The 24,085-nt window shown below is 38.6% G+C and overlaps 1 protein-coding gene across 5 annotated transcripts in view; it reads right to left on the bottom strand.

Moving 5' to 3' along the window:
* Positions 1-5,726, bottom strand: part of Cep57l1 (centrosomal protein 57kDa-like 1) — a 72,257-nt gene extending 66,531 nt beyond the window's left edge. For 3 of the 5 annotated variants that reach the window (XM_005377851.2, XM_005377852.2, XM_005377853.2), the window contains exon 1: positions 5,277-5,726. In XM_005377851.2, coding sequence (XP_005377908.1) covers positions 5,277-5,703 — 427 coding nt within the window. In that variant the 5' untranslated portion in view covers positions 5,704-5,726. The remainder of the gene's footprint in view (positions 1-5,276) is intronic. The other 2 variants (XM_005377854.2, XM_005377855.2) reach the window with 2 other exon arrangements.
* Positions 5,727-24,085: the final 18,359 nt, after the last annotated feature.

The following is a 24,085-nucleotide window of genomic DNA, read 5'->3' as shown; positions in this document are numbered from 1 at the left end:
CACTTGACCAAGCTACTCCCCTCTGGTTATGTTTCTAAAAGAGTTAAAGACATCACACCACAGTGATGTATACCTACCCATGTTTACAGCAGCATAATTCATAATAGCTAAATCTTGGAAGCAACCTATATGTCCATCAACAGATGAAAAGATGAAGAAAGTATAGTATTTATACACAAAGGAGTACTACTCTGCCATAAAGGACAGACTTGAGTCATTTGTAGGAAAACAGATGTACCTTGAGACCATAATATTAAATGAAATAAATAAAACCCACAAACTTAAATATCCCATGGTTTCTCTCATATGAGAAACGCAATATATAAAGTACAAAATAAAAGACAGACAACAGGAAGAGAGAAAAAGTTATTGTAATACACCATGCACAACGTATCTAAAAGTATAGCTTGATTTAGTATATTGTTGATGTGTTTTACATGTTTTTTGGCCTCTTAGTCTGACTGTTAGTCTGTATGTATGATAGCTAACTTTCTAAGGACTTTAAATAAATCAATCTGATACTAGAAAAAAAGAGGTGGAGGGAAAGAGGAAAAAAAAGAATTGAGATGTGTTATGTATATGTACCAATTCCCCACAACGAACATAAGCATAACGTACTGTAAATATGTACTAATAAAAATTTAAAAATAAAGAAAACAAAAACAAAACCTTGTCAGAGAATCAGTATGCTATCTACTTGGCAACATTTCTAAGTTGCCAGGCATGGTAGCACATGCCTGTAATCTCAGCATTCAGGAGGCTGAGACACCACTTGGCCACAAGTTTGAGGTTAGCCCGGGCCACACAGTGAGTTCAAGACAGTCTGAACTACATAGTGAGACCCTCTTCCCAAAAACCAAATAAATAAATAAAGAGAAATAAATCTCAAAGACCATTAATAAATTGGCATCCTGATAAACTTATCAATCACTTGTGACTGTAATTCATGTATATGATAAATTTATCAAAAAAATATGCCTTACGCTCACAAACTCTGGTATACTAGCTGACTGTTTCTAAGCCCAGACTTAAAAGCACTGTTTTTTTAAAATAGCAAATTTATCAGTGAATTTCATAATGAATGCCACTAATGAGGTCTCTTGGAGAACAATCAGCCCGTTTTTCCCTTGACGAGACAGTATTCATTTCAAGAGGCAACACCTTTTTACTCCTTTACATTGCATAGATATAACATCCTTCTATCTTTTTTTAAAATTGTTTTCGAAATGCAGTCTCATGTTGCTCGGCTGGTTTCAAACTCCTAGGCTCAAGCTGGGACTACAGGCCTTCACCTAGGTACTCAGCTCCTAGTAGTTTTCTTTTCTTTTCTTTTTTTTTTTTCAGAGCTGGGGATGAAACCTAAGGCCCAGTACATATTAGGTAAGCTACACCTCAAACCTTATCTTTTAACTGGATGAGGTATGCAGGAACATTGAAAAACATTAGTAAATCCTATTCCATGAGGGTAAAAACTACATTTCATTAACAGAAAAGGTTTTCTTTCTTTCAAGGGCAGTGTTCTACAATGTTTGCATTACAGTGTATTTTCTCTCACCCAAGTACCTTGTTTTCGTAAACAGGGTAATTATGTAAAATCTCTGAAAATTCCTTAATATACTATTACATTTTTCTTACATTCATTCATTCTTGTATTCATTTATCAAACATTTATTGAGTTTATATTAGGTGAAGGTATTGTACTCAGGTAGAGATAGGGTGAACAAAAACAGGTAGTCTCTGCTCTTAGGTGCTTCACCGTTACTGGAACAGATAGTTAAATCAAATCTTGACCCAGATAATTTGTAAATCAGCATTTGTAACATATTAGCAAGTAAAGGTATATGTTCAGTAGGAGTGTGAGAAGCATTTATTTCTCAGATCAGGATCACTTTTAGGAGAAAGTGATATCTGAGTTAAGATCTGTGTGAAGTAGAGTAAAAAATAGGCTAGCTAGCAGTCTTCACAAAGAAAGCAGTAGCGGCGGTGCTACATCCATTCTCCAGTTCTCCCACCCTCTTTTAAATAAAATGTTCATCTGCCTTCTGGACTCTTCACTCCAAGATCTCCAATGACTTTGTCAAAGACAAAATTACAATTTAAAGATCCTACTTGGCTTCACTTTCAGTTTTAGAATCTGGCAACACTTTATTCCATAAAACAAAACAAATGTCTCTATATGCTGAGAAGTTGCTGGTTTTACTAAAGGGCTGAAGGGAGCAGAAAGGAAGAACAAATATCAGATTGGTCATTTCAAAATTACTCTCCTTGTAACAAGAGGACCAGAGACAGAATAACAGAGAAATTACTCATCAACATCAAATTATTTCAAGTTACTATTTCTAAGGGTTAAAGATGGAGAGATTTTGGCAGAGGGAAGTTCAGTGTCATGCTAATTGGCCTGTTTGCAAAACCGGGCTCTCTCCCCTCCCATTTCTCCGAAGGCCAGATAACTTAAGTTTTGGCTTGGTGATGTGAGATTTGAGCATGGGTGACTCTAGTTTGATTTTTAGTATTATCTGTTTGGGCCCAGTGCAAGAGCTTAGTCCAAAACAATGGCTTCCTATAATTTTTATTTAACAATTTCCACAATGCTAAACATTGTGGTCAACTGTTAATTCTGATCTCACTTGACCTAGAGACATTTAACGTAACTTATCACTCCTCTCTCCTTAATCTTTTTCATTAATTGGCCTTTAGCATACCACACCTAGGGGCCAGGGCTATAGCTCAGTGGCACAAGCGCCTACCGCACAAGCGCCTACCTTGCAAGCGCAAGGTCCTGAGTTTGATTCTTGGTACCAAAAAAAAAAAAAAAAAAAAATACCATAGAACACCACACTTAAACTTTTCCTCCTTTCACTGACTATTCCTTCACAGCCACTTTTCAAATACATGCAAACTCCCATGCAGTTTCCTTGGTGACATCAACTACTATCAAAACATTACTGTGCACTTTGGGAGGCCAAGGAAGGAAAATCTGAATGCCGGGTTCCTTGTCTGAACCCAAGGCCTTCAGAGCAGGAACTCTGGGCCCTGCTCTGAAGGCCCTGGGTTCAATTCTCAGTCCTGGGGGAAAATACTCCGCATCCAAAATTATATCTGTAGCTAGACCTTCTCCTCCTGCCGATTCATTTGTTGAACTCCCTCTTCCACACCTCAACAAGAATGTTTTAGAAGCATCTCAAACTTAGCATGGCCAAACTAAACCACTGACCTCTTCTTTGCCCCACATACAAATCTGCACAGTTTTCCATAACAATAGAGATCCCTCTATTTCCTCAGGTTAGCAGAAAAGTCATCCTTGACTCTTTTACTCTCACATCTAATCTTCCAGCAAAATCTTCTGACTATGGCATCAAAATATACCTAGCTTCTAGCCTCTTCTCACTGCTTGCAGTGCTACCACTGTGGTCCAAAGCACCACAGTCATCTCTCACCTGCATTATGACTCTGGCTTTGTAACCAGGCTTTCTGCTTCTACCTTTGTTTCCATGGTCTATGCTAAATACAGTTTAAGGGAAGTAATTATTTTTAAAAGTCAGATCTACCCTCAATGGCTGCAATGGCTTCCCATCTCAATTAAAGTCAAAGGCCTTTCAGTCACTTACATGACATCTGGTAGCAGAAAATGCCCCACCCCTCCCAGCCAGTATACTTCAGTTTCTTAACTGCCCAGGTAATAAACAGCTCCTGTTCTAGATCTGGTTGCTTCTGTCTCTTAGAAATGGCCGGTCACTATGATGCACGTTGTATAAACCAGTCCCCAAATGACAAGCCATTCATTTTGCCTCTGTATTTCTTGCTTGCTTATCTCATATAAGCTCTAGACCACCAGAGATCAGGGCCGGATATTCTGGGAATGATCCCCTGGACATAAGTAAATCTGCCTCCAAACCCTGGATGTCGTTTCGGTGTTTCTGCTTGCTGTTGCACTTCTACCACTACCTCTTTGGGATTTCATCTTAGTATTTTCTCCAGCACTCATTGAACTTTAGCCTCATGAGTCTCTTTGCTATTTCCCATATGTGCAGGAATGCTCCTACTCACAAGCCTTTGTGATAGCTGTTCTCTTCACCTGAATAACCTTCCCCCAGGAATCTACCTAGTTACTTTCCCTCCTACCTCATATTTCCAACCACCTTATTTAAAAGTGAACTTTACTCCCCACAACCTCGCCCTTCTTAGTCCAGCTTCCAGTTGGTTTTTATTTTTCTCTACTGCATCTGCCTTCATCCCACTTACTACAGTATATATTTTATACACTTTTTACTCCCTTTGCTTAGTTGAACGTAAGCTCTATGACAATACGGATATACGGTACTTAAAGCCACATTTCAATATACTGCTACAGCAACCACTCAACATTTTCGTCGACTGAATACAGGGGTGCTGTTGTTTTGGTCCTCGCCTCCCTGGGGCTGAAGATTTCCCTGACTTTCTAAGACTGGGCTAAGAGACATCCTTATGGCAATGCCAGTAATACTAAGTGGTACTGTAATTCTATGTTTAAGCGCTGGTTTCTCTACTGCGGCAGGTCTGTCTGTTTCACTGTTGTACATACCCAGTGCTAAGAAGTTTAAAAATACATCAATCCTACAGTGTAAAGGATTAAAACCTAATCTGATTATCAATCCATTCATGGCCTTTCAAACTTGAATCTTTTCAAGAATAATGACTTTCAAAAGCAGAGTAATTTTAACTAAACGACTACATCGTTTAAATATAATAAATCCGGGGGGATTTTTATAGGGCACTTTTAAAATTATTATACATACGTTGCCCTTAAAGCCTGCAAGGATTCGTATCAAGGAATACTGGGAGTTCTTTTCCCTTTATTTTCATACAAAACGGACTTGACCACTTGCTTTCAAAATCCTGTTTAGGATTTCACTTGCCTGAGAATAGAACAAGCCTATGCAAAGGCAAGCAAAGCTGCAGTTGTACAAGGACCCCTACTCCATCCCGCGCGTGTCCACACGCAAGTGCACAAGCAGAGCAGCAGCGCGCAGCCCCCGTTCCCACAGTGCCTTCTTGCCGAGCTCCACTCGGGCCGCTCCCTCGGACCTGCGGGATCGCAACCCCGAAGTCCTCGGTTCAGCACAACCGCCGGCGTGGGCACCTATGCTAGTCTCTCTCATAAAATACGTTTGAAAAAAGTTCCAAACAGAACTACGTAACGGAAGCGACCCTAGATGGCGTTGTCTCCAAAATCTCAGAGGAAACGCAGGAAAGAAAACTCTCAAAGGAAAGGAGACAACGAAGGTTACAATACTCACCAGACCGACCACCCAACTCACTCAGCTCCTGCCTCCAGAACCGTTGATTTGCAGGCTGCGACAGGCAACGTCGCGGTGGCTCCTGGGGGTTGTAGTTTCTGTCGCAAACAGCTGCGCACGCAGCAGCAAAACTACATTTCCCAGAAGTCAACGGCGCCGCCTTAACTCTGCCTAGACTACCTAAACCTGGTTTTGGCATAATAAAGAAGCTGCCACATTTTTTTAGGGTAATCTTAAATTTCGATTCAGCTTTTTTAAGGCGTATCGTTGTGGTCTTTATGTGCTGTTCTTGTGTGTGTGATAAAAGTCTCAGGGTACTTGTCTTTCTACTGCTTGCTTTTCTTATCCATTCTCCAGGCCAACGACTCCAAAACGTCCGAGAATGGAAAACACCTCCCGCGCCAGACGGCGTACCTCGAAGGCGCATGCGCTCTGCCCGCAGTCACGCATGCGTAGCAGCTGGCAGCGACCGGCGGCCGCGCGCGGCGGATTTAGGGTCTGGAGGTAGCTGGCCGGAGGGCGGGGCTTTTTCCAATGGCTTTGCCTCTGCGGGTCGCGTCCTTCTGGGCGGGGAAGAAGGCGCTAGGGCAGAGGCTGCTCCGGCTTTGCGCCGGGCAGAGAAAGGGGAGGGGCTGGGGGCAAGGACCCCATCTCCCCTCCCTGCGCCCGCCCTCTGGGCCGATCCCACCGACGGGGCTGGGCGAGGGGGCGGGCTCTGCGCCTCAGGCCCTGCCGAGCCTCCTCCTCCGGGACCCAGGGTTGTCCGGGCTCCTCCGTGCCCTCTGGCTTAGCAGCGCTGGGCGAGGGCACAGGGACAGAAGCGGCTGGGCCCAGGACGCCGCCCTTCTCTGCCGCCCACCGAGACGGCGACGCGGGGCGGACTGTCGCTTTCCCCAGCTCCCGCTCAGGAGCGTCGAGGCTCGGCCGTCGCAGCCGGGGCCAGGGTTCGGCGAGACTCTGCTGCCCCGGCCCGCTGCTGAGGTTCGGGGAGGAGCGGAGGAGGGCGGGGACTGGTGCCGGAGGAGGGGCGGGGTCGGACCGCTAGGCAGAACCGGCGGCTGCACGGACAAAAAAAAAAAAAAAAAAAAGACCGAATGGCTGGAGGGCGTTCAACTCTTACCAGCCTTTTTGGGCAGAGCACGGATTTGACAGCTCCACATCGTGAGGATATCCGTTGACTCTGCGAGACAGAAAGCACTTCCCGAGACTCCCTGTCCAGCAAAGCCAGCGCTGTAAGATTGCAACTTTCCAACTTAAGTTTTTTTCAGTCTGCCCAGAAGACCGCCTCTTCGTGCAGGAGAGTAAGAGGATGATTAATGTTGTAGATCAGCTCAAAACATCAATTTAAAAGACACTTCTGCTTCCTAAATGAAACTCAGACGTGTGCTTTCCTGACGTCTCGATTTCTCTGAATTCATTGGCAATTTTATTTTAAAAATACAAAGTGTTCTGGGGGCATGCTGAAAAGGGAAGGCTGGAAAGGAAAAGCTCTGCTTGTCATGGCTGAAGGAGAGAGCGAAGTGCGATGGGATGGATTGTGCAGTAGAGATTCAACTACTAGAGACACAGCTCTGGAGACCATTAGGCAGATCATTCTGCGAAAGTCCGAGTGTCTTCGTTCAGTGAAAGAGACCCCTTACCGTCCTCCAGACGAGTTTTCAAATGCGGTTTCTTTGGATGAATTGAATAAACTTCTCGCTCATCTGCTTATGCTGTCTAAGAGGTGTCCCTTTAAAGATGTGAGAGAGAAAAGTGAGTTTATTCTGAAGAGCGTCCAGGTAAGTAAGAGTATTAAGTACAACTATACAGCAGCAGTTTTATTGTGCTCATTCGCATTGATTTTGTTTGTAATAAGTTACTGTGTATACCCTTCCTGTGAGTTCTCTACGTTAGAGCGTTCCATAGAACATTGAATTTGGGGCCAACGTTAGACAATGTAAGTAAACAAGTACAGTATTGTTTTTCTAGAGTTGGGCAGAAACCGCATTGCTCCTTAAAGAGTATGTACCTGAGAGTTGCAATTAATTGCCAAGTAAAGATTTTTCTTTATGTTTCTTTTAACATGTAAAAGTAGCCAAGGTGCTTTTTATATTGTTACAAACTTATTTTCTGTGTGGAAAATTTCTACCATGATAGAGATTGTTAAATATTTTCTAGTCAGCTTATTGAAGATGACTGTAGAACAGTTCTTAAAAAACAAAACAAAAATCAAACAGGATTTGTTCTTTAAATGCAACCTTTTGTTTGTTTTTAAAGGGAACTATATAAACTAATTAAAGCTTAAATTATAAAGAAGCTAACATCCTCAGGTTGAAAAAGTCAGACCTACTTAAAATACATTGACGGTAAATTACTCAACCAGTTTTGTCTGTGTTTGTCTGAATTGTTTCCTTTTTCACATGCATACCTATTTAAACTGAGTGCAGCAGATTAAAAATATTAGCGTTCCCCCTCACCTGTTTTGTATATAGTCAATTTATCTTGTTTTATTAGGTTTTTTTAGAAAATGTTGAAGACGGTTGGTGACACTTTTATATGTTTGCTAATCTATGTGTTGTTCAGAGTCATGTATGAGCTTGCTTGCTTTTCTTTCTTTTTGTTCTTTCTTTTTTTCCTTTCTTTTTTCTTTCTTTCTCTTTGTTCCTTCTTTCCCTTTCTCTCTTTCTTTTTCTTTTTCTTTCTGTTTTATTAGACAGGGTCTCACTATGTAGTTCAGACTGGCCTTGAACTCACAGTGGTCCTCCTGCTTCAGCCTCCCAAGTGCTATTACAGGCATGTGCCACCACACCCAGCTCAAGAAATTTTTAAAATGTATAATTTACTTGGATGTATATTTAAGGTAGGATTGGCAGTTTTTCTGTACTGGCTTGAATTTAATTTAAAGCAACAAAAAAATCATATCCTTAAAATGAAAACTCTAAGTAAGATATTTTTTCTCACAAATACTTTGGAAACAATTATTACTATTTATTTTATCAGAGGAATTAATTTTCTAGATACCTGGTTTATTGTTTTAAGTATAAAAAGTTATTTTTCTGTCTCTTTGACTGTAGTCACCATAACAACCCTTTTTGCCATAATGCACATCAACTACTCTTCCAGAACGTATAGGACATTATGATCCATGTGTTTTGAAATTTGTGTGCAATTTTTTAATAGATTTTCTTTCCTTTCCCTTGCTGTTAGTATGCTTTACTTGGGTCTCTTCCTGGCCTTTCATTTTGTTGCTTATTTATATTAGAGTAGGAAACTAGGTAACCAATTTTGTTAAGAGCTGTATTGAGAATAAAAGTAAACAGGCTGTGGAAAGTACTGTATCAAAGAATTGCAATATAAATGGTGAGTAAGTGGGCACTGGAGTCAGACTTGGGCTCACATTCTACTCCTTCATTAATGTATTGCTATAACCTTGGACAGGTTACTTGACCTTTGTTAGCTTGGACTTTCTCATCTATAACGTGGGAATAAGAACAGAACTGTTGTGAGAATTAAAAGTGTCTGGGTGTGTAATGGATGCTGCTTCTCCCCTTTCACAAATAAAATACATGGACTGTTGTGAAATATATTTCAAGACTCATTCATCTTGTAAAAGTTTCAACAATTTCTTCTACTGTGAAGATTTCCCATAGATTTATTCTTTTTTCATTTTTCCATATCCTGTACTGTAGTTCTCCCACGATTATGTATATTGTGCTATAATTGCATTTTTATGTGTCTGTCTCCCCCAGGAGGGCTGTAAATTCTCAAGAATATTGGCTGGGACCTGAAAGCTATGAAATAAATATCCAATGGATGACCAAATTTATTTTTGCCTTCTTTCTGTTTCTCCTCAGTCTAGATAAATGAAATTTCCGTTTTAGGGAGTTTTTACCCCCACATCATGTATGCATTCTTGCAACAAATGTTAAGTGAACCCCTGGTGAATTCATACTAAGAACTGAGGACAGTGGTAACAATTTTGATATTCTACTGGTGGGAGACAGACCATAAAGTAGTAAATGAATAAAAACTTTAATTTTGTAAAAGTAAAGAGAGACTTCCCCAGGCACTGATTTAAGCAGAGACTTAATGAATAAATATTATCTAGACATAGAGGAGAGGATATGTGAAGGCTTCATTGCAAGAAAGAGCACATGAGTTCTAGGGACTGAAAGTGGCTGAAGGAGACAGTGACAGGAGTGTGAATATTTAAGAGCATATGCTGTGGAGTCAGACAAGCGTGCTATTAGTGCTACAGCTGTGGATAACTTACATAATCTCTGCTTGCCTCAGTTTCCAAATCTGCAACAGGGTGATGTTAATAGTTCCTGCCTCACAACGTTGCTGTGAGAATAACATGAAATACTGCTTGCAACACATAGCACAAATGAATCGCTCAGTAATGTAAGGTATTCTTAAAAGTTACTAGGCAGGATCCAGATTTCAGAGAGCCTGTAGTCCCTATTAAAGATCGTAGACTTTATCCTAGGAACAATGGGAAGCCACTGAGGACTTCTGAAAGAGACAGTGACATGCTTGATAGTGAGTTTTGTAGAAGGATCATTTTGGAAGCAAGGTGGAGAAGGAAGTTCCAAGGTCACCTGTGTGCATACCACGTTAATTAGGATATTGTTCCATAGGTTTGTGGCAAAAATGATGGTGGATTCCAGGTGTGGCACCTACCTATAACCCCAGCTTTCAGATGCTGAAGCAGGAGGATCACCAAGAGTTTGAGGCAAGCCTGGGCTGCATAGGCAGTTCAGTGTCCTGAACTACATAGTGAGACTGTGTCTCAAAAACAAAACAAAGCACCGAGAATGATAGTGAAGTAGGATGTAGTGGAGGAAGGTAAAAAAAGCAAATGGATTTGAGAGATACCAAGGAATTAGAAACCACAGGATAATAGTATTTAATTAGATTTATAAAATAAAAATACAAGTAGGATTGGCCCTGAAGTTTTCGGTTTGAACTAGTTGGCAAATAGTGCAGTCATTTCCCAAGACACTGAGTGATGGAGGAGTTTAGGAGACACTGAGTATAGGAGAAAAATGAATTCTGTTTTATACATGTTGAGATAAAGTTGCCAATGAGACATCCACGTAGAAGTAGCTCAGTAGATTTCTGTTCCTGCTACCACTATTGTAGTTCTGTTATCTCTCACTTGTCCAGATTTAACCCATCCTCCACCTTTTCCTCCGTCCTCTACATCACCACAAAGCTATTTATCTAAGATGACAATCTGTCCATGTTACTTTCCTGCCTGAAACCTCTTTTTAAGAGAATAGAATCTAAACTTTAGAATGTCACATGATGTCTAGCATCATCTAGCTTCAATTTACCTTTCCACCTTTACTTCCTAGCCCTCCTGCTCACTGCTCCCACCCTAGCATCAACCTCACGTGGAAAATTAAATACAAATTCAAATATGGTGCTCCCTAATGCTTTCTGTTAAACATTAGTAAAGCAGCAAAAGCTGAACTGGATAGGTAATTCTTGCAGCTGTTCCTGAAGACCCTTAAATGCTTGTTCTAGGTCAACTCAGAGGGCTATAACTGGCAAGGGAAAAATGATGAGATTGTGCTAGGATGGATTCAACTCTAAATGGCTAACCCCATAATAAACTAGCACATTGAGAGGCAGCATCCTGTTTTTATACACCTGTTCTCTATTTGACTTCATATCAACATATTTAAGTCACTTCAAGACAAGTCCCTCTAACACCTTTTTGATACTTTTAGTTCCATAAACAAAGGAACAGAGATGTTAACTGAAGCCCACTTCACTAATACGATGCACTAGCGAACTATAATCTTGATGATGCTCAAAATTAACGTGGAAAACGTGAGTGCCTATCAGAAGCTTATAAGGAGAACCCCAAATAGGAACATTTTCAAGAATGATTTTTATTTATTTATTTAGGTTCTGAGCCTCAAACATGCTAGAAAAGAACTCTACAACTGAACTCTGTTGCCAGCCCTCATTTCATCATTTTTATTTCTGTACTATGAAAAGGAAAAACTGTTTTCTTAAAAACTTGCTAGCACTTAACACTGTGTGGAAGTAATTTGGCTTAAGATAGGAAATTTAGACTTAAGTTACAAAAATACTTTGCTATGTGGGGTGGGAGAAGCTTTCACTTAACACAGTGATTGTTATCCATCCAGGAAGAAATGAAACTTCAGTCATTAGGTATGGTGCATCTTACAGTTATTAGAACTGCACTTTGGAGTTGGAGTATGTAGTTGATATCCAGTTGGGTAATATAAAAGGTTCAATATTTCACATAATAAATGTGGATGTTGCACAATTCCAAGCTTGATTAATGGATTCATTGGCTCAACCATGACACCATTTTGCCTCCTGTCTTTTTTCCTTAGCAGAGCAAGTAAAGTCTTCCCTCATGTTTGCAAGGTTGCTGTAGCAGTTCAAGGTGCAGCCACAACCATCTAGAGCCTAAAGAAAACTTTCTTCTCATGTTTCTATCAGGGAAGAAAAGCTTTCCCCAGAAACCCTCGAATAGACTCCTTTCCATTTCTGTTAACCAGGTCTGGGTACCATGTTCTTTTCTAAACCAGTCATAGGCAAGGAAATTGGGCATTTGTAGTTTTAGTGTGGATTAAGGGGCAGTCAGCCTCTAAGGCCCAGGAAGACCCCTTCCTTCCTGTCTCTGCCCCTCTTTGAACAGGGAATTTCTGCTAGTGAAAAAGATGTGGGACAGGAGCCGGTCAAGTCTAGTTAGAGATGTTCTTTAAAACTGCATCAATATCTAACTAGATAATATATCACTTGGTCTATTACTAATTTGGATTTTCTTAGAAGTATACTTAAGTCATTTATAATGGAGCTATAAAATACAGTTTTTATAATAGATCAGGAACTTTCCAGAAGTCTATTTGGTCCTTTCCTCCCACCTCCCTCTTCCTTCGTTTCCAGGGACTGAAGCCAAGGGCACATTATCACCAAGCTACATTCTAGCCCTTGTTGTTTTTTTATTTCAAGACAGGATTTTGCCAAGTTGCTTCCACTGGCCTTGAATTTGTAATCCTCTTGCCTGAAGCCTCCCTAGTAGCTGGTGTTACAGGTGTGTGCTATTGAAGCCAGCTCAGTTTTTTTTAATGATTGTTTTACTTTGATTTCTTTTTTACTGCCAGCTAGTCAAAGCCGAAAGAAGTGTATCTCAAACATTCACTGCTGACTCTTAGGTATCACAGCAAATATGAGCGTTCTCTTTCAATATTTACACTAAACTGCTCTCATATCCACTATTCTGGCCTTTCTTATTTTATTGATACAGTAAGAACTCAGTCCTTTTCCCTGAGAAAGCCTTGTGGCTTACTTCTCAGTTCTGTCAGTTCTAGTATTTCCATCTTTGACTACTTTCCTGCCTTGCATTCGAACTTAGAGGAGAACACTGTTTACTCTATGGTTTTCTGGGCTTTGTTGAGTAGACAGTATGGAGAAATTGAAGCTACCCCACCCCACCCCCAAGTGACCGGAGTATAAACATAGAACCTTTCCCTCCTTTCCTTATGGCTTACAGGATGAATCACATCTGTTCTATCTACCGTCAGTGTCTTCTTTATAATATATAAATACATCCTGTCCTCTTCCTTTGTTGTAAATCTTCAAAAAGATTGAAATTAACAAAGACACTTTTAAAAAAATTTCAAGTTGCATATATTCCTGCTATAGTGCTTCAGAAAACCTCTAATTAAAAAAAAACAGTGTTTAATTTAAAATATTTTTCTAACATGGTTATTTTATTTATAAATGGGATGTGGTATTTTGTACAAAGAAAAAAGGTTAAACATTTGAATATTAAATTTCAGTTTAAGGTTATGGGTTGTACATGACCCATAAATTATAAATTTGTTCTGAAATAAATTTAGCTTAATTAGAATTTTTTCTTATCTTTAATACTTTGTGTATTTAAAGTGCTGAATGATCTTTACAGATCATTCACAGAGTAAAAAATATCAAGTAGATGTGATGTGCTCTTTTAGAATTATGTTTATTTTTCTTTTGATAAGCCATAACTTTTAAAATATCTTTTCACTATTTGAATAAATAATTGATAATTCACAGAAGCAACTTAAATATTTGTTGAAATTGTTATCTGAATCTTGGCTATATTAAAGGATTCTTAAACACTTACAATTCTGGTAAAATAGGAACTTTTTAGGATTATGTTTTGGTAATTAGAAACAGGCAGTGTTGAGCTGGGCATGGAGGCGCACCCCTGTAAACTCAGCACTTGAGAGGCTGAGGCAGGAGAATCATTGCAAGCTCAAGACCAGCCTGGGGTACAAAGTGAGCTTGAGGCCAGCCTGAACTGCATAGTGAGACCCTGTCTCAAAAAAAAAAAAAAAAAAAGACAGAAACAGGCAGTGTTTATGTTGTAGAAATTAGCAGAACAAACCAAACATGGGGAAAATTTTAGAATTTGTGGAAGCACAGAATTGATGCTGGGAATAGAGGAGGCAGTGCTTAAACTGCATGAAAGAATTGAAACACTGCTGGAAGTACATCAGCACCAAACAAGCCTGGCACCACTTTTAATCTATTCTTTGTCAAAACTTCTCAGTCTGTTTTTTCACACCATGGGTAAAGTATCTAAAAATTTTTATAGAAGTCAATGGAAAATACAATTTAATTTGATCCGGCTTTTTTTTTAAAGCTCTTTTTGAGTACATTCAGCAAATAAGACTTTAATTTGACTTCAAAGAAATTACCTACTACTGGAATTACACTGGAGCAGTATTCTCAGGAAATCAGATTGGGAAGATTCTTCAGAACATTTGATAATTGTGTTTGGTTAGGTTTTTTGGGAGATGGTTTGCCATGCAGTTCAGGCTGGCTTTAAACTCTGTATGTAGCCCAGGCTGGCCTCAAACTAGGGGTGATCCTCCTTTCTCAGCCTTATAAGTGCTGGGATTACAGGTATGTGCCACCATGTCTGCCCTAGTGATTATATTTCTAAAGGTAGCAAAAAACTGGAAATGTAGCTTTCTTCCTGTTGGTTGTCATACCCAGTTTAGTGTTGATGAAGATATCATTACTGTAAAGTTAGTGTATATGAACAATGACTTTTAATTACAAGATGCTTGTTGAGCTGGACATGGTGGCACATGCCTGTAATCCTAGCATTCTGGGAGGTGGAGATGGGAAGATCACATGCACCAACACAGCCTAGGCAACTTAGTGGTTTGGTGAGATGCTGTCTTAAAATTAAAAATGTTTTAAAGGACTAGAGATATAGCTCAGTGCAAAGATCCTGGGTTCAACCCTCATTCTGTAAATAAATATTTAAATTCATTAAAATAAAAAATAATAAAATGTGCTTGCTTCTTTAAATTGCTTTTTCACTGGATATATTTTGGGAATTTCTGTAGCATGGCTAAAGGACCATGTATTAGATTTTCCCAGTAGGCATTTTATTGTTAAATGTCTGCATATTACTAGTAGACTGTTTGTGACACATTTTTCAAATAACTAGAGTAAAACCAGGTTTCAGTTTATAATTTTTTAAAAATGTGATATTTGGCAACATAAGACTTACCTTGTGTTGCCAACATGCTTATGGAAAAATCTGATAGACTGTAATGACATATAGAATTATCTTTAGAAAACTACTTTTGTATTTTATTTAAATCTTATCTATTTTTAAATTAAAAGTTGAAAGTTTTTCCTTAAATTATTAGTACTTATGTTATAAAATTGCCTTAGGACAACTTCCTATGGTGGTTTTGAGTACTGAGGATTGAACCCATGGTCTTGCACATACCTGGCAAACAGTGTACTACTGAGCTGTATCCCTAACCCTTCTTGAACTTTTAGGTCATATTAAAGGAAATAAAATTTATGATATGAGATTTGTGAGTTATACTACCTTAATCTACTTTCACAGCTGATAAACATACACAGTCATTCAGTTGATAAACATACACAGTCATTTAGTGAAGTGTTTAAATTGGCAAGCTGATGTAAATATATGCTTTTAAAAATAACCATATGGCTAAGATAATTTACTAATTCTGTGTGTAATATTCAGTAAAGTCTACTTAGAATCTTGGTTTAACTCTACTAAAAGTGAGCATTTAGTGTTTTGATACTTAAGTGTTTGACAGGCATTGCACACTTGTCTTTAAATTTTACATGATTTCATTTTCTAGCAAGTTGGCAGTTGTTAGCTGTCTATAATTACAACTGAGTAATTTTTCAAATGCTATTCATAGCCTAAACACAGCAAGAAATTCTTCCGATCATGTGATAAAGATCAAGCCTTGCAAAATAGTGGTAGAGTGATTTGTTCAATGATACTGAAGGACTATTTAAAAGAAACTTTTCCAAATTAAAAAATAATTTAAATGACAGGGAAATAGGTTTTTCTCACAGAATAAAATCTCTCATTGTTGATGGTGATCACACCTCAAATTAAATGCATCTACTTTTTCATCTAACAAGTTGATATATACACTGCAGACCTAAATTATAAATATGACCTATATTTGTTTGGTTTTGCTGATGTCAGGGGTGCTGAATATGAAAAATAATTGAAAATTTTTTGAGACAGTATAAATTTTACCACTGATGCACTATGTTTTTTGAGACAAGGTCTTGCTATATAGTGCAGGCTGGCCTTGAACTTACTATGTAGCCTAGGCTAGCCTCAAACTGGTGGTGATTCTCCTGTCCCAGCCTCCCAAGTGCTAGGATTACAGGTGTGTGCCACCTGTAATCAGATTTTACCACTGAACTTAGTGAATTATTTTATTTCATTTCATTCATCCTGTATTTATTGTGTACGCCATATGCCAAAAACTGTGCTTACCTATTCTTTGAGGGGGAAAGAAAAGGCTATAAATTTAATTTTAATAAGAACTCTTATTTTAAAAATGAAGCTTGAAAAAAATAAAAAAAATGAAGCTTGTATTTTGTTCAGACTTATTTTCTAACTACCTATTGTAAAGGTCTGTAGACTGCTGTTGGCTCTCAGAGGTATTACTTCAGAACGGTTTAAAGATCAGGTTGGGTTTTCTTTACTAGCCAAGTGTTCATGGATAGGTTAACCTCTGTAGTCTCAGCTTCCTCATCTGAGAGCTGACATTTTATTATCTGCCTTGTGATATAATTGAAAATAATTAAAGGAGGTAATATCAGTAAAGCATTTTTAAACTTCAGTATCCTACACAAATTTAATTATGAATAAACCCTTTGAACTCTGCTTGCATATCTACAGAATGAGGGTACGAATACCAATATCACAGTATAGTTCTGAGAATTAAAAGAAAATTGGAGGCATGTAGAAGTGGCACTCAGTAAATGTTGGTGACAATGATGAACTTGATCTGTGTCTTCCGGATGAGCCCAGCTCCAAGTTGGCATTGCTTTAGGAATGGACAGTCTCAGTTTTTATGTAATTGCTTTTCTGTATCTCACACTTTTTATCTGCACATATCATGCTTTTTTTACATTGTTTGATTTTGATATATTATCAGGTTAATGCTGATGACCAACCGTGTCATAGAGTGTTCTAAGCAGTCACTGTCACAGGGAAGTGTTGAACCTTGCCCAGAGATTTTCACCAGGACTGGTTTTCACCCACTTATTGGAGTGCAACAGTATTCTGGGGCATCATCATGGCACTAACAGGAAGGAGTGGCGAGCAGGCGGCTGAATGTGTCATCCAAGTGATCAAGTGCAAGTTGAGAGGTCCGTGGCCTGTACGTGGGCAGCATTAGAGGATAATGATCAAGATCATAGGCCATGAAGTTTATGTCCTGCTCTGCCAAAATCTGATTTTAGGGCAAGTTACATGTCCTTAAGCCTCCCTTCCCTTCTAGACTTGTCAGGTAACATTTGTGTAATGTTGACTGTAACCCAGTAAGTGCTCCATGAATATGAACTCTTAGTACTGCTGCATTCTATTCTGCTCCTCCCTCTGTGAGAAGTTGAGCCCTCTGATACAACATGCCCTTAAGATTGGTCAAGCCTTTAGGCAACTGAGAAAGTTTTTACCTACTTTGCAGGTTCCCTGGTCTATGGCAAGTAGCACCTCTAGAAACCATGATTAAGGATTTTATAAATATCATTTTACCTCTGGGAACTGGATTCCCCTTGTATCATGTTAGTCTATTCCTTTTACAGATACTTTACTTTCAAATAAATATGTTTCTCAGAACAAGCAATGCTTTGTATGGTAATGTAGTCAGTAAGCAAACGAATCTCTGCATCTGGTCTGTGCTGGTCTCATACTCCAAGAAAGTTATCTCCTACTGAGACTGACTGCCTGAAAGGTCTGCCGAGGACAGTTGAGCTGTTCTTGCTCTGTGTGCTTGAACAGAAGCCTGCCATATTAAGCACAACAGGATTTGTCTCTCCTCCACCAAACAGTTTTTCACTCTTGCCTGATAATTGGCTCACCCCCGAGAGCTTGATATAATTTAGAACAAAGTAACTAGGCAAATAGTATTACATTGCCAAGAAGATGCCCCAGAAGAGGTAACATATGAAGAAATTTTATACCCAAGTTTTATTTCTTAAATTTGCTTGATAGTATTTTATTATTCCTGATCTTTCATGCCTGTCCCCCACAGAGTCTACAGATAGGGATGAGCATTGAGGAGTGAGGGAGCAGAGGTAGCATGACTGTCCTGTCTACTTCATAATGTGCCATGGGATTGAAACCAAGGTAACTTAAATCATCTGCAGCAGTCTGTATCTGGTTCTTGTTTTTTCCCAAGTATTGGGGATTGAACACAGATGTTCTACCACTGAGCTACATCTTTAGCCCTTAAATAATTATTTTTAATTTTAGACAGTGTCTCTTAGTTACTTTTTTCATTGCTGAGGCAAAATACCTGACACCCACAAGTTAAAGGAGGAAAGATTTATTTCAGCTCACAGTTTCTAGAGGTTTCATTTCATAGTCACTTGCTCCATAGGCAGGGTGGCATGGCGGAGGGGCACGGCAGAGGAGAGACAGTCCATGGCAAGCAGGCAGGAGGTAGGAAAGCAGCAGCAGCAGCAGCAGGCAGTCTGCCTTTCTTCTGTTCCTTTATATTTCATCCAGACTATAGACCTGTTGATTGGTGCGACCTGTGTACTCAGGGTGGGGTTCCCATTATCCACACCTTTAATCCCGGAATCACACCTTAATCTATAGTCACACACTGTCATCCAGTTACCTTTGAAACTTCCCACCTATGACTGCATGAGGCTTTGGGGGACATCTAGATACAAACTGTAACAGTCTCACTAAGTTTCTCAGGCTATTCTAAAACTTGAGATCCTCCTGCCTCAGCCTTTGGAGTACCTGGGATTACAGGTGTGTGCCACCATACCTGGCAGCAGTCTGTATGGTTTTGAATATAAGGAAAATAGGAATTTTTTATGCAGTGTTTGGTTTTTAGCCTTTATCGTATATTAGTTCAATCTTAACAACATTACAAAGGTGTAGGTACATTATGATCCCCACTTAGTGCGTTAAGAAAAATCATGGCCCACCCAAGTTAAACAACTTACCCAGAGTATCACACCAGGAGGAGCCAGGTTTCAAACCCAGGTTATAAGACTCAGAAGTCTACACTTTTCATCCTTATACTATACTGTCTGAATAAAAATAAAGTTTCCTTAGTAATGAAAATACATTGCTTTCTTTTCCAAATTACTTTACCTTGAAGGTAAAACTTAAAACTTTGGTGTTTTTAGGGGGAAGGATGTTATTAAACTGCATATCAAATTCTTCTTTAGACCATGACCTATCTTGAAATTGCACCTGAATCCTACTGAATCTTCGTGTTTCATTGTGGTGTATAATTTTCATCCTATTGTCATTATAAATTTCAGCTGACTGACAGGAACCTGTGGAGTATGACCCTGGAAACGTGGTGTATAAAAGGCTTATCTTTACATTAAATTCCAAGTAAGATGATTTCTTCAAAGCACTGCCTAAAAGAAAATTTGGTATATTTCCATGAGTAATAGACTCAAGATTAGTTTTGAATGTTAAGAGAGCATTCTCCTAGCTAGTTCATTGTTGCTATGACAGTGCTGGCAGTACCAGTGTTGTAGTAACTCCTTGCAATGATCTTATTTTAGACCTTAACGTTTGCAGTGCTGAAAGTTCCCTTACCGCCCTGCAAGTAACTCTAGTGGAAAAGTACTGGTTTTATAGCTGGCTTGTAGCTTTGCAGCTGAAAGACTGCACTATTGTGGGCTTAAAAAAAAATAGTGTAGGAGTGTTGAGTATTTTTCCTGTGGATTATGAATGTTTGAAATTTCCAAAAATATGGTATTGCATTACAAGTCATATAGCAAGTTGTTTACAGCTAAAGAAAAGGGGCCCCCATTGTCATTCTAGAAGTCAAGCTCAGCTTTTATAATTACACTGAGCTTATTTAAAGATGATTATTCCATTTGTTTGTCTTCCATGCATACTTTAAAGTCTTTAGATTCCTTTTTCAGTTATAAAATATTGTCATTAGAATCATAAAGATCCATATTTAAAGAATGTAGAAAAGTACTTTTCTACAGGACCTGCACACTGAGTTATATCCCCACTCCTTTTACAGTTTTAATTTTTATCCAGGGTCTTGCTAAATTGCTCAGATTAGGTTCAAACTTGCCATCCTCCTGCCTCGGCCTTCCAGAGTGCTGGGATTACAGGTGTGGACCAACGTGCCTGGCTCATAACTGCCATTTTATATGCTTTTGGATGCCACTTGTTAAGTTTTGGTATCCATGGCATATGCACTAAAAATCTATTATTGAATGATGACATAAAGATTTTGGCAAATGACTTTGTCACCAAAAAAAGAGGAAAATCCAAATATTATAATCCTCATTAATGGCAATTACAAAAAATAATTACTTTTGCTTATTTTCTACATTCTGCCTCTGTGTTCATGGGTTCTACATCAACACTACTGAATCAATTGCAGATCAAAATTATTTGGGGCACCCATGGTGGTACACCGCCTATGATCCTAGCACTTGGGAGGCTGAGACAGGAGGATTGCTGTGAGTTTGAAGCCGGACTAACATTGAGTTCAAGGCCAGCCTGGACTACATAGCAAGCTCCTGTCTCAAAAGACAAAATTATTTGGGAAAAAATTGCATCTGTGTTGAACATGTACAGACGTTTTCCTTGTCATTATCCCTAAACAACACAGTATAACAATTAATAGCATTTACATTATATTAGGTATTACAAGAATTGAGAGATGATCTAAAGTACGTGGAAAAGTGTGCATAGGTCATATGCAAATACTGTACTGTTTTATTTAAGGGACTTGAACTTCTGTGCATCATGGTATCCTTGGCAGACAGGGGTTTTGAGACCAAGCCTTTGCAGGTACTGAGGGACAACTATCCTATACTAATGCTTAGTTCATCTTCCTTAGATATTGAAGACTGGAACATATCTTATGATTGAATCTGTAGCAAGTTTTGGACTGTGAATGTCAGGCAAGCCCTTTTGTTTCTTTTTTGTTGTTCAGTTTTATGTAGAAAACTTTCTAAATAAAAATTTGACCTCAGATTAGAATTTTACACCAAACAATTAGAAGTATTTTATTAGTAATTCTGTTACTGGGAATATTCTTTTTTTTTTTTTTTTTTTGGGGGTTTTCTCCGGTACCGGGAACCGAACTCTCGACCTTGCGCTTGCCAGGCAAGCGCTTTTGCCGCTGAGCTAAATCCCCAGCCCCAGGGAATATTCATTCTTAAGGGGTATCTAATTCTAATCTACAAGAGTCTTCGATGGCTCCCTCTTTGAGTTTGGAAATCAATGGAGAGTAATACATGAAAATTCAAACCTTGAGATAAATATTCTTTATTTTCACACAGTATATTTTTTTTACTGATTGGGATGAAATTAAATTTGGTTAGTTCTTTTTCCTTTGTTAAAATAATAACAAAATCCCACAACATTTAGATAGCTCACCTTGCCCTTTACTTATGAGTGAAATGAATATGCTTTTTTAAAATAAGAATTCATTTTACGTCTTTCTGCTTTAACAATCTTCTAGAGTTATGAGGGACTTTTTTAAAGTACAAGACAGCTACTACCATTAAGAGTTTTATAGTGAGTTAGAGGGAAAAATTGTAAGAACAAGTCAAGGTTGTGGCTAAAATATAAAATTTTATGGTATAATGTTTGTAACTGCCTGTAGGAGTATATTGCACAGCCAGCCTTTCCAGAGGCCGTTTGGATATTAGTCAAAAGCTGTAAAAGTGTGTATTGTAATTTTACTTCTAGGAATCAGCTAAAAAAGATTTATTTACAAGGATAATCACAGTAGTGCTATTTATGATATGTGTTTTGTCTGTATGTATTTTCTATACACATAGGTAGTAATTTAAATGTCCAATATAAAAGTGATTAAATTATGATATGTGTATAAAGGGCTATTATAGTTATTGAAAGTTGTTTAAAAACACATTTATACATAAATAAAATACATTTTAAGTTGAAAAAACAGCTTCAAATATATGGCAAGTTATACATTTTTAGAGGAGGGAAAAGTCAAAATCTGTATACACTAAAATACTGTAATTTTCTTTGGGGTGGGAATATTAGTGATTTGAGTTTTTTATAATAATCATTACATAACTTTATGGAGTGCTTACCACTTACTAGGCATCACAATAAGCATATAGTGTTTGCAGTGTGATTTGGTAGATCACACATTTTAAAGAAGAGATCTTCCCCAAGCAGAACAAGTATAAAAATGTGCGTGGACCCATTCACTGTAAGATTAAATTAAGTCCCTGACTTATTTAGCCAAGGAAATGGGAACTTCTCAGAAGCTGTGCATTGTCAGCGAGAAGCAGCACTGGTCGCCTACTTCCATGCTGCTTTCTTTGGGCCCCAGAGTTCCTACAGGGGAGTGTAATCGCTGATGACGTTGTCTGGGTGGATAGGAACACACAAGATCTGCAAAAGTCAATTCTGCTCTCTCCCTTTTTACACCCATATTCTGGGAAACTTTACACAACTCTGTGTGAACTTTCACTGAAGACCTGTTTCCTTGAAATCTCTAGTTTTATACCTATAACAATTCTGTGTTATGTGTTGTACATTTTATAGGTGAGATAACAGACTCACCAGTCTGTTAGATTAAGTAATTTAAATCAAATAGTGAACGCTGAAGTCACAAGGCATGATTCCTAAGTCTATGTTCTTAAACACTAATGTTTTTCTGCAGTTTTTTTCTTTTCTTTGCAAAGAGCATGTATTACTTTAATATTGAAATTAAAATCAATATGGAAAAAATAGAGTGTTACAGTAATTCAGAGCACAGAAAGCTCAGGATTGATTAGAAAAATAAAGACAGCTTAATAGAGCTAGCAAGTTTTAATGTAATAATTAACTTTTCTTCTCAGTTTATCTGCCAGTTTACACAAGCCCGAACCAAACCTCTCATGACTGGCTGGGAGTAATTACTGCTCTGTTGTTCTTTCCTGCAGACTTAAATTTTGGCCTCATTCTTGTTTCCTTTTTGTGACTTTTATTTTCTTTATGCCATTTGTCCAGGAACATGTGAATTTGTAGCTATAACTTTTGTCAAGACTCCCTCTCACTACATTATTATGCCATCATAATTAAAAATTGAGATGGTTAAAAAGTTGTAAAAATTATATTAGAGAATTGATATTTTTCTAGAATGTCACTAGTATTCAAATTCATGTACTCATACTGTATTTTAGAACTTATTGATAGGTGGTAAAATTGGAATCTTGAATCTTTTTTTTTTTTTCCGGTACTGGGAATTGAACTCACGACCTTGTGCTTGCCAGGCAGGCGCTGTGCCACTGAGCTAAATCCCCAGCCCTGGAATCTTGAATCTTGTCAAATGAATTAACCTTACAGTCTAAACTAGGATGGATGTTCAACCAGTATGCATTGGCATAACAACACTTGTAAAATTACTGAAGTATCTCCATGTAAGCTGGCAAGTAGTAAATAGAAACTGTGCAAAGCAATACAGTTAATAATATATAATTGAAATTTATGGTTTACATTACACAGGCACTTAGATTACAAACTGCTCTGTTTTTGTTTTTGTTTTTTGAGGCAGGGTCTTGCTATGTCATTTAGGCTGGCTTTGAAACCACTATGTAGCCCAGGCTGGTCTGGAATTTGCAGTGACCCCCCTGCCTCAGCCTCCTGAATGCTGGGATTACACATGTATGCCACCATGCCCAGCTGTCTGGTTATTAAAGATGAAACTAGAAGATTTTTTCAGGTGTTCAATTGTTTACTAAAGATGTTGCAAAAGGTACAAAAGCCTTAGGATAGGAAATAGAGACAATGAAGATGAACTGGAGAAAATCTAATCTGTAAGCCCACAAAAGAAGTGTCAGTTATGCCAAATGGAGAATTGGGCTCAGGCTTAGGTGATAACTGGGGGCTGCTGCAAGCCAAGGTGGCGCTTATATACAGTCCCTCTCTGATTAGTTTGAAGAGCTTTTGTTTAAGAACTGAATTAGTATCTATTGCTTCATAACAAATTTTGTGGTTTGAAATAATACTTTTTTTAAAAAAGTCTCACAATATCTGTGCATCCAGAGGCTGATACAGCTTAGCTGTCTTCTTCAGAATTCCTCATGTGGTTGCAGTTGAGGTGTCAGCCAAGGCCATGGTCTCATCTGAAGGCTCGTGGGGAAAGATCTGCTCCCATGCTCACATGATTGCTGGCAGGATGCAGTTACTTGATAAAGTGAAGAGCTGTTTCTTGTTGGCAGATGGCCAGAGGCTGCCCTCAGTTCCTTGCCTCTGGGACCTCTCTGTTTGCTTCTGCAGAGGAAGCATGTGAGAAGAGCCA

The sequence above is a fragment of the Chinchilla lanigera genome, unplaced genomic scaffold (assembly GCF_000276665.1).
Source record: "Chinchilla lanigera isolate Chin_1 unplaced genomic scaffold, ChiLan1.0 scaffold00010, whole genome shotgun sequence".
Taxonomy (NCBI): Eukaryota; Metazoa; Chordata; class Mammalia; order Rodentia; family Chinchillidae; genus Chinchilla; species Chinchilla lanigera.
Note: the sequence above shows the minus strand (reverse complement) of the source record. Positions and strands in the feature narration are given on the sequence as shown.